The following is a 14,704-nucleotide window of genomic DNA, read 5'->3' as shown; positions in this document are numbered from 1 at the left end:
GATCAGAACACAGTTAGTTATTTAACAAAATACGTAACGAATTTGGAATGCTGATCAGCGGAGCGGAGCTGATGTAATCACAATAAGATTTATTTATTTAACAAGGTTTATGAACAATATAAATATTTAACACTAAAAAAGAAGAACAGAGACTGATTAAGGAAAGCCATAACGTGTTCGAAATGCTTATTGTTTTAACAAAAAAACTATGTTTGTTACTTTTGGATTTTATATACCTTTATTTTTAGGTTACAGCTTGTGGTGCTGTTACATTCGGAGGGGGAATTTATTTTATTACGGTATTTGAGACTAATCATACCATCATACCAATAGTAATTTATTGGAAACGGCTTCTGGGCAATGTGTTTATGTATAGTACCTTAAATTTTCTTCCACAATCTTGTAAACATTTTGCTTTACAAATTACTATTTTAAATATTAAACAAAATTACCTCAACTATAATTAAGTTGTCAATAAAATGTAATTTGCTTCATGATGAGAAAATTGAGCCGTGTACAAAATACGAGCAATGTTTAGTAATTCTCATTTTGAATATTTGATACATCCGTATGACCTTTCACGAGTTTCTTCTACGATTCCAATATACTAGGGTGATCTTAATTTATTAAGTAACAATATATATGTATGATATCATCATTATCATCATCATTACATAGTATAAAACAAAGTCGCTTACCGCTGTCTGTCCCTATGTATGCATAGATCTTTAAAATTACACAAACGGATTTTGATACGTTTTTTTTAATAGATAGATTGATTCAAGAGGAAGGTTTATATGTATAATACATGCACATTATAGTGGAGAAACACTGATCATTTTAGAGGTTTCTAAAGTGATGTCGTAAATAAACACATTTTTTGCCCTTACATTGCAAACGCTGGCTGAACTAGGAGATAGATTAAAATAATGTAATACAGTATTGTTTACCTTTAAAAAGATCTTTAAGAAAGTCTGCTATGGTATATGTCTATCTCTTAGGGATATCCTACAATAACCATTTTTTATCCTTTACTTTTTACGAGATATAATGGCTTATTTTCGAAGCGATTTTAATAATACAGCATTAATCCTTATCCAATTAAGTGCCTAAAATACATTGTACATTTAAAAGAGATCGATGGCCCTTAACAGCATGTAATTTAAATAATTATTTTTCAGATAGAAGATATTACAGATTTAAAACGCAGGGACATTGTAGTTTGTATTGTCTAATGACAAAAAAGCTGTGACCGTTGTAAGACATTCTGTATGATATATATAGCCCCGGCTTCGCACAGGAGTTTCAGAATTGCTCCTGTGCGAAGCCGGGGTGGGTCGCTAGTTAAGAAATAAAAATAAAACACAGCAACTGTATTTTATATCTTTATATAACCACTATGAAATCAAAATGCTAAATTTGAAATATAATAAAATATTACATTGCATTTGTAATTATCATCACATTAATTTTATTTTAAAATAATGTTTTTGTAGAATAATACTTCTTTAATGTAATAATCATAGTCAAACTAATGTCACATGACAATGATCTCAATATTATTCTCATGATATTTTTGACTTAAATTAATGCGTGAAATTATTTTTTATAAAATGTTGGTGGCAGGGCTTTGTGTAAGCCTGTCTGACTAGGTACCACCCACTCATTATATATTCTATAGCCAAACAGCAATATTGTCATGTTCCGATTTGATGAGTGAGTGAGCCAGTATAACAGCCACAAGGAACAAAACATCTTAGTTCCCAAGGCTATTGGCGTTGTTGATATTTTCACGTTTAATTTAGCAATAGTCCAAATATAAAGCGTGTTAAATTGCGAAGCGGAGCTACTTGTATGATAATATTATATCCTAAAAATACCCCGAAACATCTCCTGGTACAAGTTTTTTGTACATTTGTTTAATAATTACAGTGAAAAAAGCGTATCTTAATTTGCCTTTGAGGAAGATTTTATGAAAATTTAAAGAAAAAGTTCTATCCATAAGAGAGGCACCTTTCTTATTAAAATTCTAGCACTAAATTTCGCTATCTCATTTAAACATCGCATTAAAAATATTATATGGGAATAAAAAGTGAAAAAATCTTATTTCAAGAATATATATTTTAAAGCTGATTTCCAAAACTGGCATATAAAATTCAATTAAAAATTTAATATCGAATTTTTATTTCGCTCGAGGTTTGCTTATTAATTATAGAAAAGGCCTTTTTTTACAAATGTATGTTAAATTTGTAAAACACATATTAAGTACATGCTGTAAATGAGAATGATGACATGGACGTAAAAGGAAGTTTTAAAGTTGATCCCGTAATAGAAATAGATTATTATCATGGTATAGACATGTGACGGGGAGTATTAAAATAGGGTTTATAGGTATGAATGTGGATTACTATCCTCCGGGTGATCTGAATTTTGTTATACGTATGTATTTAAGCGCACTGATGATAGTAAATTTATACCATTTGTCTTAATTAAATAATTCCCTTAGATTCTTAATTAAACATAATTTAAAAAACCATATGGAAAATTTCCCTTCTATATAATGGATAAAAGTTTTATTTTTATCTAATTTTATAATATTTACATTTAACTTTATCTAATAATTCAAAACATTGAATTTCAAGTTAGTGAAAAATATTTTTTTTTAAAGATATTCAATTTCCAAACAGCCTGTATTACCTGCTAATAAAGTAACTCACGAAACCACACGTGCCATTCACGTGCTACGTTGCGTCCACATGAAATGTTAACATGGCTACGTAAGTTCTACCTTCCCCTTTGTTTTAATTAAAACTTGAATAAAATAAAAGTTTTTGATTGGAAATATCATTTTTATACGTGAATTATGACTGGAAATTCAGATATAAAAGGTGAAAATTGTGTAGTGGTTGTACGGCATAAAAATGAAACTGTGCGCCGTGCTATTGCTGTTTATTCTTCGAAATTGTTCGGGGGAGGATTTCCCATCTCTGATCACTGCGAACGCTTCTATAGGTATTACTTTTAAATCGATATTTTAATAAAAGTATATCATATAGAAACTTTATTAATTTTGCCTCTTTATGCTTAATTTAAAAATAAATAACAAAATAATATTTGTACTAAACATTCAATTTTTATTTTCATTTTGTGTTAATTTGTATCAATGTTTTTTCAGTTTCATTTGTTTATTGATTCTTTCGAATCAACTTCACACTTACAAGACATTATATACAAGTATTAAAATGTTTCTGAAGCCACGTAAATGTGGCTTTTCAAATGTTTGATATAGAGACAAGCAAAGTCACTAAAAAATCACTTTACATAATTTTCTAGCTGTGGTTTTGGATCGTCAATTTCTGGGCGAAAATTATCAGTCTACTCTTGATGACTTGAAAGATTATATAAAAGAATTGACGCGTGTTGAACTCAAACATGGCGGAGTCAATGTGCATTACTTCTCTTGGACTGCTATCAGCCTTAAAAAAGGTAGTTATAAAATTTTATTTTCGGGTTATTACATAATAGTATGAACTAAATATAAGTATATGTAGATCAGAATTAAATATAGCTACTGTTAATAATCATGCCCATCTGAAATGGTGGTAGTATGCTATTTCTATCTTTTGAATCTAGTAAAAGCAATAAGATGACGGGTTATACCTCTAAGATTTCTTTTCGTACGTCTTACAAATATTATCGTAATTGCAGTCGCCGTCCACTCCTTAAATACAGACATGTATAACTGACTTGGTTACGTTTCTTTAATTTTCTGGTCATCCTTACCAAAAAAACAATTACTTATGTTGATATAATATTATTTAAAAGCTATTAAATATTATATATGCTTTAAGCTTAAAAATAAAACAAAATGCCAAAAACGCTTGGTATGATAGTATCAGATGTCTTAATTTTTTTATCATTGGCCATTCGAAAAGATATAGAGTCATGAAACTATATAACTGAGACGACAACCCTACTTTTTTATACCTTGAGTAAAAGTATAAATTATTTTTTTAAATGTTTAGTTTCTTAAAACGCATTTTTTTATTTTATTATATAAATAACTATAATGCAGGTCAAGTTAATAAAATGAAAAGTGATAACATATCCGACTAAATAGCTCCTGAAGCACATTTATCTATGGCTACATTGAAATGTGCATAATAGAATTTTTTTAAATAGAATTTTAAATTTCTAAAAAAATATAGTTATTAGATAAACGTAGATAAAGGCAGTAAGTCACTTGCAATTTTAATATTATTGTGCACACAGATTTCTACTTCAAAATGATTTTAACATAAAGGCGTTCAAACCGTTTCATCTTTGATGAAAGCCTTTAGTGTTATGACCGATTACTTGGCACTATTCATGAACTATGGTACACCGCAAATTCAACGGGCCGCTTTGTTACAGAAACCCAATAAGTTGTACTCAAATGTTATCAAAATGAACTTCCGTTATTAAAAATAACCATGCATATTTTATAAATAGTGATAGTGATGTGATAACATTTGTAACACGAAGTAATAATTATTATTAATCATTTCATTTTATTATGTAATGGATTATTGCAATTTTTTATATAGTGATTTGTTATTTTATAGGCTTTCTAGCGGTTTTGAGTATAGCGTCTTGTGAGGAAACCTGGTCACTGTATACTAGAACCAAAGAAGAAGAACTTCTATTATTCGCATTGACAGAAGTTGACTGTCCACGTCTACCAACGGATTCTGCTGTTACTGTTACTTTTACAGAGCCTGGTCAAGAACTAGCTCAATTATTATTAGATTTAAGGACTCAGAGAGCATTTAATTGGAAATCAGTAGTAATATTGCATGATAATACTTTAGGTAAGATTAGTAATAAAAAGGAATTTTATTTTTTTACCAGGTTTTACAAGACGTCACTTGCTTCACCTTGTTCATTATTTGACCAGATATTTACAGCCTTCCTAAAATACGTGGCTTTAGTGAGGACGAATAATATTTATAGTTAAAAAACGTGGCTTAGCGAGGCTTAAGAAAGCTTAAGTCGTACGGGTTTACACAAATTACAAAAACGTATATGGAATAAAGCCACAGATAACCTACATATGCCAAAATATTTGCTTATTGTGAATAAGTTAAAAATAAACTAAGAAAGTTGTAATGTTAGAATGGTCCACAGAAATATATGGTTCTTTTTATGTTTGATTAAAAACAGACAAGACGACGGAAACATATTGTTTTAGTAATTTACATAATTATTTATTCATAGGAAGTATATAATTATGATGAAATCTTCTATATTTGCCATATTTGGAAAATAAATGCAAATATTCGAAAACACTATGTCGATTTGCCAATTTAGCCCAAAATACAATATTATCACTTGTACGTGTTGTATTTCGTTTTAGCCAGAGACATGATATCTCGCGTAGTTCAAGCATTGACATCTCAGGTAGACGATGAAGATGTAACTTCTGTCTCCGTTACGGTATTTAAAATGAAGCACGAAGTTAACGAATATTTGAGAAGAAAAGAAGTCTACAGAGTATTGTCAAAACTTCCTGTCAAATACATAGGTAGGTACTGTATATAAGAAATTATAACATAAGCTTTTTAGTTAATAGTAGTCTAATATAAAATAAAAAGGTAGATCAGCGATCGTAGCTAACAATGTTTTAAGAGCCGTCTCATAAATTAATGTTTACAATATAATTACCTAAATATAAAATATTTTAGGCGAGAATTTCATAGCAATAGTATCGACAGATGTAATGAACACGATGGCAGAGACAGTCCGCGACCTCGCAATGTCACATACTGGAGCTCAATGGCTTTACATCATATCCGACACGAATACGAACGAAAATATTTCAAATTTGATCAACGATTTATATGAGGGAGAAAATATTGCTTATTTTTTTAATGTCACTGACGACGGAAAAGAATGTAAGGTATTAAAATCTTGCCTTTATTCAGACAATTGCGGAGATAATTATTAATAAGCAAACCAACTTAATCTGTTACTCGATCATGTAAAATAAGTATAACACTTTAGGACAATATTTTTTAGATTTCAGAAAACTTAGTCAAATATATTATGTACGTGTAAATACATATTCATATTTTTATCACCAAAAATAAAAATGTCAACAGAACGGCCTCTTGTGCTATGCTCAGGAAATGATAAATGCTTTCGTATCAGCACTTGAAACAGCGATTCAGGAAGAATTCGATGTGGCTGCCCAGGTGTCAGACGAGGAATGGGAAGCAATACGACCTAGTAAGCTTCAGAGAAGAGATTCATTACTCAAACATATGCAGGTAAGATGGATTCGATTAGTTTATTATAACCAACATTTCCGAGTAATTTTGAGTATAATAAACTTAGTGGACGTAATCCTAATTACTGTTATTAAACTTTCTTATTCGCCATTTATAGCATGTTCAATATTAACTTATGCTGTTTGGTAGTAAAATAACTGATGTAGTCCATGTCCATATACTTGTAAATTAGTTACAAATGTATCTCGTAAATCATTAGCAATTGTTGAAAAGGAGATAATTTAATCTTAGGAGTTTATCAAAAGTAAATATTTAATAATTTTGCAGCAACACTTGTCATCTAAGAGTAGATGTGGTAATTGTAGTTCATGGCAGGCTTTAGCAGCAGATACGTGGGGTACCACTTACAGAGACAGCACAAATGAAAATATTTCCAAAGAAAATGTAACTACTTCTGTCATTGAAGATGTTAAGTTGATAAATGTGAGTTTTAAATATAAGACCATTACATATATTTTGTCAGGATTTTTTTTGTCTAAATAGCTACCTTAATAGTATTAGGATTTTTTTGTCTTAATAGCTACCTTCTAATATTTAATATTATCAGACTGCTTAAAAAAAAGGTTTATTAAAAATGTTTCGACTAAAGCGCTACAACCCTAAGGATTAGTTTAGTTTCTAGAAACATTACAACTAATTTTGCAAATTGTACCGGTTTCGAGTAAATGATGCACTTGATTCGGTGTGCACTTGATGCATCCGAACCGGTGGTAGATTTTTCACTATCAATAAGCAAGTGTAAACACTTCTATATTGAATAAAGATTTTTGACTTTGACTTTGACTTTGATTATTTATCACGAAATAGTCTTTACATGAAGTTTAAAGAATATACCCGTTAAATATACAGCATTTAAAATCTGTTTTTGCATATAAGGTTGGTGTATGGCGTCCTATAGACGGAATTAAATTTGAAGATGTTTTATTTCCTCATGTTGAACACGGATTTCGTGGAAAGGAATTGCCTATTATTACTTACCATGTAAGTTTCACCTTAAGGTAAAATACTAAATGTAATGAGTTAATTTGAGATAATTTATTTTAATTTTTATTCTGTTATATTTTTATTTCTAGAATCCACCATGGACGATTTTGCAATTAAATGCATCTGGCTCTATCGTTAGTTACAGCGGCTTGTTATTCGATATCGTCAATCAATTGGCTAAGAGTAAAAATTTCACGTGAGTTTTAATAAAAATATAACGTTACCACGTAACGCATTATTTTAAAATCTGTGTTTTATATTTATGTCGTCCATTTTAAATTGCAGTATTCGAATAATTTTGCCCGGAAATTTAAGTCATAACATCACCAATGACACTAACGAAGCTGCAATTGACGTAAGTATTTATTTTATTTTAATCTATATTCTTAAAGGCTTCTTTGTATATTTGAATGCGCTTATCTCAAGATTTGCCAATCCGATTTGAAAATGCTTGCGTTAGATAGCTTTGAGGTAAATTTATAGACTACTAGCTCGCGTTCTAGGGGTTGGACGTCTGCATTAGGCATAGAAAAGTAGCTTACAATCTTCTTTGGAGTACATGTTCTATGTACTCCATGTACTATGTATGTGGAGTATTTGCTTCTTAATAAATGTCATCGAAATTAGCTTGGGTGAAGAGTAACAGACAGACAGACAGTTACTTTGTCAATTATAATATTAGTATATAACGTCATGCTACAATGTTGTATCTTGTAAACAACGCTGTTTTCTGTTTTCAGATGACGTATAGCGTTAGTTCAACATTAATCCTTACAGCGATCGCGAAGGGTCATGCAGCTTTTGCCGCTGCGGCTTTTACTGTTCTTACCGACTCTAAACCAGGTATAAATAACATATCGTATTATAGACGATTTTTATGTTTGCATTGGATTACATGCTATTTTAATATCTCGAATTTATTCTACGTGTAAGAAATTCCAGTCAGTTCTATTTTCTAATAAAAAATATTTTTAAATAAAACAAAGTTTAAAATAGAAATTTAATGTTTATTATAAATTATTATACGTACTATTATATTAAAAAAAAAATAATAATTTAGGTATAAACTATACAATACCGGTAAGTACGCAGCCTTACTCGTTCATCATCGCGCGTCCCAGGGAATTAAGTAGGGCAGTTTTGTTCCTACTACCATTTACTACTGACGTAAGTTTATTGAATAGTTTTTTTTAGTATAATTGTTACTAAAGATTTGTTTTACCGATTCAGTCAGAACAGCAACCGCAAACCCAGAATTCTGATGATATTACAAAAATTTCAACCTAACCTTAATATGATGCTGTCAATTTTTTTCGTCGAAGGGAATATAAATAATTATAGCCTATTCCAATCAAAGTGGGAATAAATATAAACAAACCTTGATTTTCGTATTTAATGCGATTCGCAATTATAGGCCAGTCATATTGTGCACTACTAGGTTTTTGATTAATATAACTTTATTTATAATACAACACTATTACACATAACTACTTATATCCACTTTAATTTTACTTCCAAAGTTCCGATAACTGATTCGTCGAATTCGTTCAAACAATTTTTTTTTGTAAATCCATAGTGTAATCATAGATTAATCAAGCTCAACCAATGAAATCGTATCAATTCGTTGTCAATTATTGTTTTGTTTGGCCTTTATTCTGTTTTGATTGGAATAGACTAAAAATTATTGCGTGACGTTTCATATATGAAAATCTTTGAATGCAATTTTTCTAATAAATTTCAATACCGTTCACTTGATTAAATAACTTACTCTATACTTACTTCATAAATTGTCTTTTAAATACGCAAGTACTTACTGTTGCTTTTTATTAAATAACTAACCCAAGTAATATTGTATTCATCATTAATTTTTGTATTTAAATTTAAAATAGATATGTCGTATGTTTATTTATCTCGTAGACATGGCTTTGCCTGGGATTTGCAGTGATATTAATGGGGCCAACATTATACATTGTTCATCGTTTAAGTCCATATTATGATGCAATGGAGATTACAAGGGAAGGTGGCCTTTCAACAATTCATAACTGCTTGTGGTACATTTATGGAGCTTTGCTTCAGCAAGGTAATTTAGGATTTATGTTAGCAAACATCCTGTTGTGTGGAGTAGAATATATGTTTTTATAAGTATTTATAATATATCTTATATTTTGTAAGAGAAAGTTTATAAATTTTGGGTTACCTATTAAATTATGCGTGCGTTAATTTTTAATCATAGCTTCTTCTTCTTTCTTAATTTGCCTGCCTTTGCCAAACACTATTCGGGGTGCGCGCAGCATGTTTTTTTACTTCTATTTTCCTCTATAAATCGCCATCTGATCGTTTAGATCCATATCTCTCATATTCCTTCTCATACACTCCATCCAAGTCTTCTTAGATTATCAAATTTCTTTAAACGGGGTATTTTTTATTGCTAGTTATAATATTATTTTAGGTGGTATGTATCTTCCCCGAGCAGATAGTGGTCGCCTTGTAGTCGGTACATGGTGGATAGTTGTATTGGTGGTGGTCACAACATATTCCGGTAATTTGGTCGCTTTTTTAACCTTCCCTAAATTGGAAATTCCAATAACAACGATATCGGAGTTACTGGAAAGCAAGACGTATACATGGTCGATAACGAAGGGTTCGTTTTTGGAAATGCAATTAAAGGTATGTTGTAATAAATATCATATGTATAATAAACAATATTTATTATTTATGAATTGAAACAAATATTTCAAGAATAGTAATTATGATGTTGGATCATAAACCATTAAATTTGTATACAATTAGCACTAAAATTAAAAAAAGGTGCAAGTAAATTAAAGTACGTGTTATTAGATAATTTGTATTTTTTCCATTTATAAACTTTACAATATAAAGTTTATAAAATGGATATTTTATATAAGTATTGAATTTTACTGTATGTATGTAGATTTATTCCCAAAATTATATATTTGTTGGAAAGAGGTTTATCCGAAATAGTTCTATTTAAATTCGTGAAGATCTGATGGCGAGTTTCGGTGACAATACAACGGATTTGGTCAATATATGTCAGCAAATCAACCGCGATTACTGTTATTTTAATGGTATAATAAGTTATTGCAGTCGGTTTATTTTGTCAATTAACTTTTTAAATATTTAAATCGTTTTTTTGTAATCGAAAAATATTCTGATATTCGTTTATTAGATTTATCTAATAAACGAATATCAGAATATTTATAATAAATTATGTACGACAATTATTTATTTATTATAATTGCTGTTTTATATAGGAAATTAAATTTATCTGTTTATAAAAAATAATACTAATTTAAAATTATTAATTAGAATTCTGATGAATCAAAATACATAGACTTGCTGAAAAGGGCGGAATTGACGGATGGAACTAATGTTGTAGAAGGCAATGTTGTCTCTGGTGAGAATTATATTTATTTCGCATAAAACTTTTAGTTGAAAAACTTATTGTATCTGTGGGAACAGACGTTAAAAGTTTAAAATTCGATTTTGCACTTTTCTAAGATATTAAAATTGCAAAACTGCACATAAATAGTTTATACAAACAAGGTTTTGTAAAATTATTAATTCTATAATTGTTGTAATCGAATTGGTCTAATTTTAATTTTATAATAGAGTTTTTTTTACATTTGCTTAAAATGAGAGCAAACGTTGTTTTATGGCTGTATTAATTTTAAGGTTTGGATATTCTCAATCGTGTTCGAAGACAGCGCCACGCACTTATCGACTGGAAGCTGCGACTCAGTTATTTCATGAGAGCCGAGCATCTCAAAAGCGACACTTGTGATTTCACGCTCAGTAAGATTGAATATGTTTTATGATGAATTTCATTGATACTTAGTTTCTTTAATTTCTTAAAATATATCAAGCAAAGATTTTTAATTTAGCAAAATTTTGCAAAGAGGGTGTATTATAACTGATTATACAATTATCATAAACGCTTCTAGATAAAATTGTTTTACTTTTTCTGTCATCAATCAGAAGCTACCATTTCCGCTTTTTATTATTTAATACATAATTTCCTTATAATCTTTTGTGTCAATTATGTAAAGAAAAATGCATACTTAGAATCATAAATTACAATAGTGTTATATTGTAACAACAAATATAAAAAACTAAATGTTACATACTTTAAAGAATTTGCATTAGTCAGATAATTTGATATTGAGTAGTAAGTTTTACTGTATCTATCGATTTTAAAAAACACGTGTAGAATAATTCTAACAAAGATTTACGTGAAATATTAAGTTTCACTTCACTGCAAGACACAGCAAGACACTGTTGCTTACTTACTTGATAATCACGTTTCTCACTTTCTAATAAAAAAAATAATGTTGTTATTGATACACAAGTGATATACTAGTTCAGGTGGTATAGTTTTACGTATTGCTTACTACCGGCATCTTAAAAAAACGGGTAGTTAAAAATTGACTTTTATCAGGTACGGAAGATTTTATGGATGAGCAAGTAGCGATGATTGTACCGGCTGGGAGTCCATATCTGCCAATAATAAATAAGGAGTAAGTAACAATATAAATAATTTTAAATCGATATATATATATATATATACAACGTACACATATGACTGACATGAATGTTTTTATTGGAATACCAATGACGACATGCATCGACTTTGTGTTTCATGTATCGGGATGAGTAAGATGCCTAAAATTGCTTTACATACTGTTGCATTAATTCCAAAAATCTAAATTTCCTGATCTAATATTAAGTCTCGACGAAAGGAATTCGCAATTTTTGTTTTCAACATAAAAAAAGATTCTGTCACCAAGGCGCCACTAAAGTTGATTTAGCAATTAAAATAAAAAATAAAACAGCTAAATGTCTTCTTTTTGAAGAATTTCAGACACAGAAATATTCTAAACTCAATTTAAAAATTCTATAAGTAGTCATTTTGTGTCAATTCTATTGAATTTATTATAATGCGCCTTATAAATAAAAATAAAAAAATATCTTAAGTACGCATTTTAAGCGATTTTTAAAAGGTTATAAGGCGCGAACATGAATTATGCAACTGTTAGCTGTAGAATTAATACTCAATAGAGGTTAAGAATCATTTAATTATTTAAATAAAACATTTGAATTGTAGAATCAACCGTATGCAAAAAGCGGGGCTCATCTCGAAGTGGTTAAGTGCTTATTTACCAAAACGCGACCGATGCTGGAAGACCTCTTCTGTTGAGGAAGTAAATAATCACACCGTCAACATCAGTGACATGCAGGGTTCCTTCTTTGTACTATTTCTTGGTAATTACTTGTTAGAGTGTGCGTGTTCTTTCTTTAGCTTTGTCCTTTTTTGTTGATTCCGTCTTCTAAAAAGGTAATAAACCTAGAATTCGGTACGTTTTTATTATTGTGAATATGTAGAATATAATATCTGCCTAATGACCAATTGTATTGTGTGTATCTTCTTTTTTCAAATGTTACCTAAATCAATGTTTACCTAAACACCGACTGATCAGCGTGTTTAATTTAGACCGTTTATAATTTGAGCTTAGAATCATTTGGCATTTCCACATGAATAGACTTACGCCTGAATAACGCTTGCAAATTCTGTAAACCTATTTCGAAAATCGTGTTTTATTTCGCTGAATTTATCGCTCCCTATGTATTGTTAAATGGCAATCATATAAGGAAATTGTTTTCTAAAATGGTATGCAAAATAGCACGCAGTGTTCGTAATTATTTAATGTATGTGTCTGTAAACTGGCTTCCTTCCACGATCGTATAATACCCATACCGATAGATTATTTTTTGTAGGGGTATACGAAATCGGTACACCGATTTACAACACACTTTGGACAATTTGAAAGTTAACATTCGCCCCGTTATTTCTGATATATGGGCCCAGCTGCTCGATAAAGTGATCGAAAATTGGACTTACAGATTGCGCTTGTGTCGAGTCAGTTGTGCGCCCATTGCGGTGGATATCATTTTTAGACGCTAATAGCATTATATTATCTTTAATGAGACCATTTGGAAAATTATAATATGTACTTCAAAAAAGAACATCGTTGTTATTTTAAACTAGCTACTACGCCGCTTACTGGTGCTTATAATATTTGATAACTCTTCTAAAACTATAAAAGTAGGTATAATTTAAATCAATATAACGGTACATTTTCATTAGTAAGGTCTAATAGCATTATGACAAATTCAAAATTATAAAGGGGCTTAAATAAATTGATCATAATTTTCTTATTACAGGAATCATCTCTGCGTCAACGATTTTGTTGATGGAATGGTTTTATATGAGACGAAAGAAAAGGATTGAACAGATCATTATCAAACCTTATATTGAATAAATTGATACCTTTGTTTGTCTTACTTTTTTTTAAAATACTTTAATAAGACTGTTTTTAAGACCGTAATTTCTTAAAACAAATGAGTAGTCAATTTGAAGAGAACTTGATTTTATTGCTCTACTATAAACATATCGATTTGTATATTTGGAAAAAATCCTTAAAACTTCTAAACATTTACTTCATCTCCATAAAAAAACATCATAATCGTAATAATATAAGTTTATTTTGTATATGTCGTATGCTTAGCTAATTGCCTAATCCATATATTTTGACTGTTGTTGGTTAACCTAAGGGCTGTTGAAGCATTATTTATAAGTCAACTCTATATTCGCTGGCTAAAATCTACATTTGAGGGCATTTGTAATTCATACGTTTGAGGTGAAGTTTTCTCGTCACAGCCAACAGAAATAGCGGTCAGATCAAATTCGAAATTTAAAATCTAATGGGGTCGCAATATCTTGTTTAAAAGATAGATTTTGCCATTGCTATTCCGACAAAGAGAAAAACAAATGTGCACACATCGAATGCTCATGTAATATTTCGAATAATCATCGATCAATCATCTCACTGACATACCCAGGATCATTAGATCATATTTAAAAATGAATCAATACAATATTCCTGCGCCAAATAATCCGCTTTAGAGACCTGCATATAATTTTTGTATTCTCCTCACTAATGCATTTCAGTATGGATTTGTTAGAAGAAAAAACAAATGGTTGATTTGTTAAAAGATACAAATCAACGTTATTCATTGAGCACTTCAACATATATAGTGCAAATATAACGTTGACATAATTATTCAGATGTCCTTACTATATACTTCTACTGTAGCTGTGTATTTTTTTAAGCAATACATAATATAGTAATACAATATTACCAATAACCAACCAACCTCTACCTTCTTTGGTCCAATTGTGCGTAAAAAGACCTATAAATAGAAACTACATTAAAAATGTAAAATATTAATTAATTAATAAAAAAAGAGTAAGTTGTTAATTCTGAATAATTATTTTTAATGGCAATATTCTGATGATTCACATCGGTTGGTAA

General features: G+C 29.8%; 1 protein-coding gene across 1 annotated transcript; it reads left to right on the top strand.

Annotated features, from left to right (window-relative positions):
• Positions 1-2,921: 2,921 nt before the first annotated feature.
• Positions 2,922-13,666, top strand: LOC125066737 (ionotropic receptor 93a). Its single transcript, XM_047674983.1, has 19 exons — positions 2,922-3,012; positions 3,334-3,486; positions 4,605-4,850; positions 5,396-5,563; positions 5,724-5,938; positions 6,141-6,308; positions 6,597-6,752; positions 7,206-7,310; positions 7,403-7,509; positions 7,599-7,668; positions 8,054-8,156; positions 8,374-8,480; positions 9,231-9,393; positions 9,763-9,980; positions 10,641-10,728; positions 11,007-11,126; positions 11,770-11,848; positions 12,436-12,593; positions 13,554-13,666. Exons 1-19 carry the CDS (start codon positions 2,922-2,924, stop codon positions 13,649-13,651), a joined length of 2,613 nt encoding a protein of 870 aa, XP_047530939.1. The 3' UTR covers positions 13,652-13,666.
• The last annotated feature ends 1,038 nt before the right edge of the window (positions 13,667-14,704 follow it).

This window comes from Vanessa atalanta, chromosome 10 (assembly GCF_905147765.1).
Source record: "Vanessa atalanta chromosome 10, ilVanAtal1.2, whole genome shotgun sequence".
NCBI classification, from domain to species: Eukaryota; Metazoa; Arthropoda; class Insecta; order Lepidoptera; family Nymphalidae; genus Vanessa; species Vanessa atalanta.
This window is presented reverse-complemented; position numbering and strand designations above follow the sequence as displayed.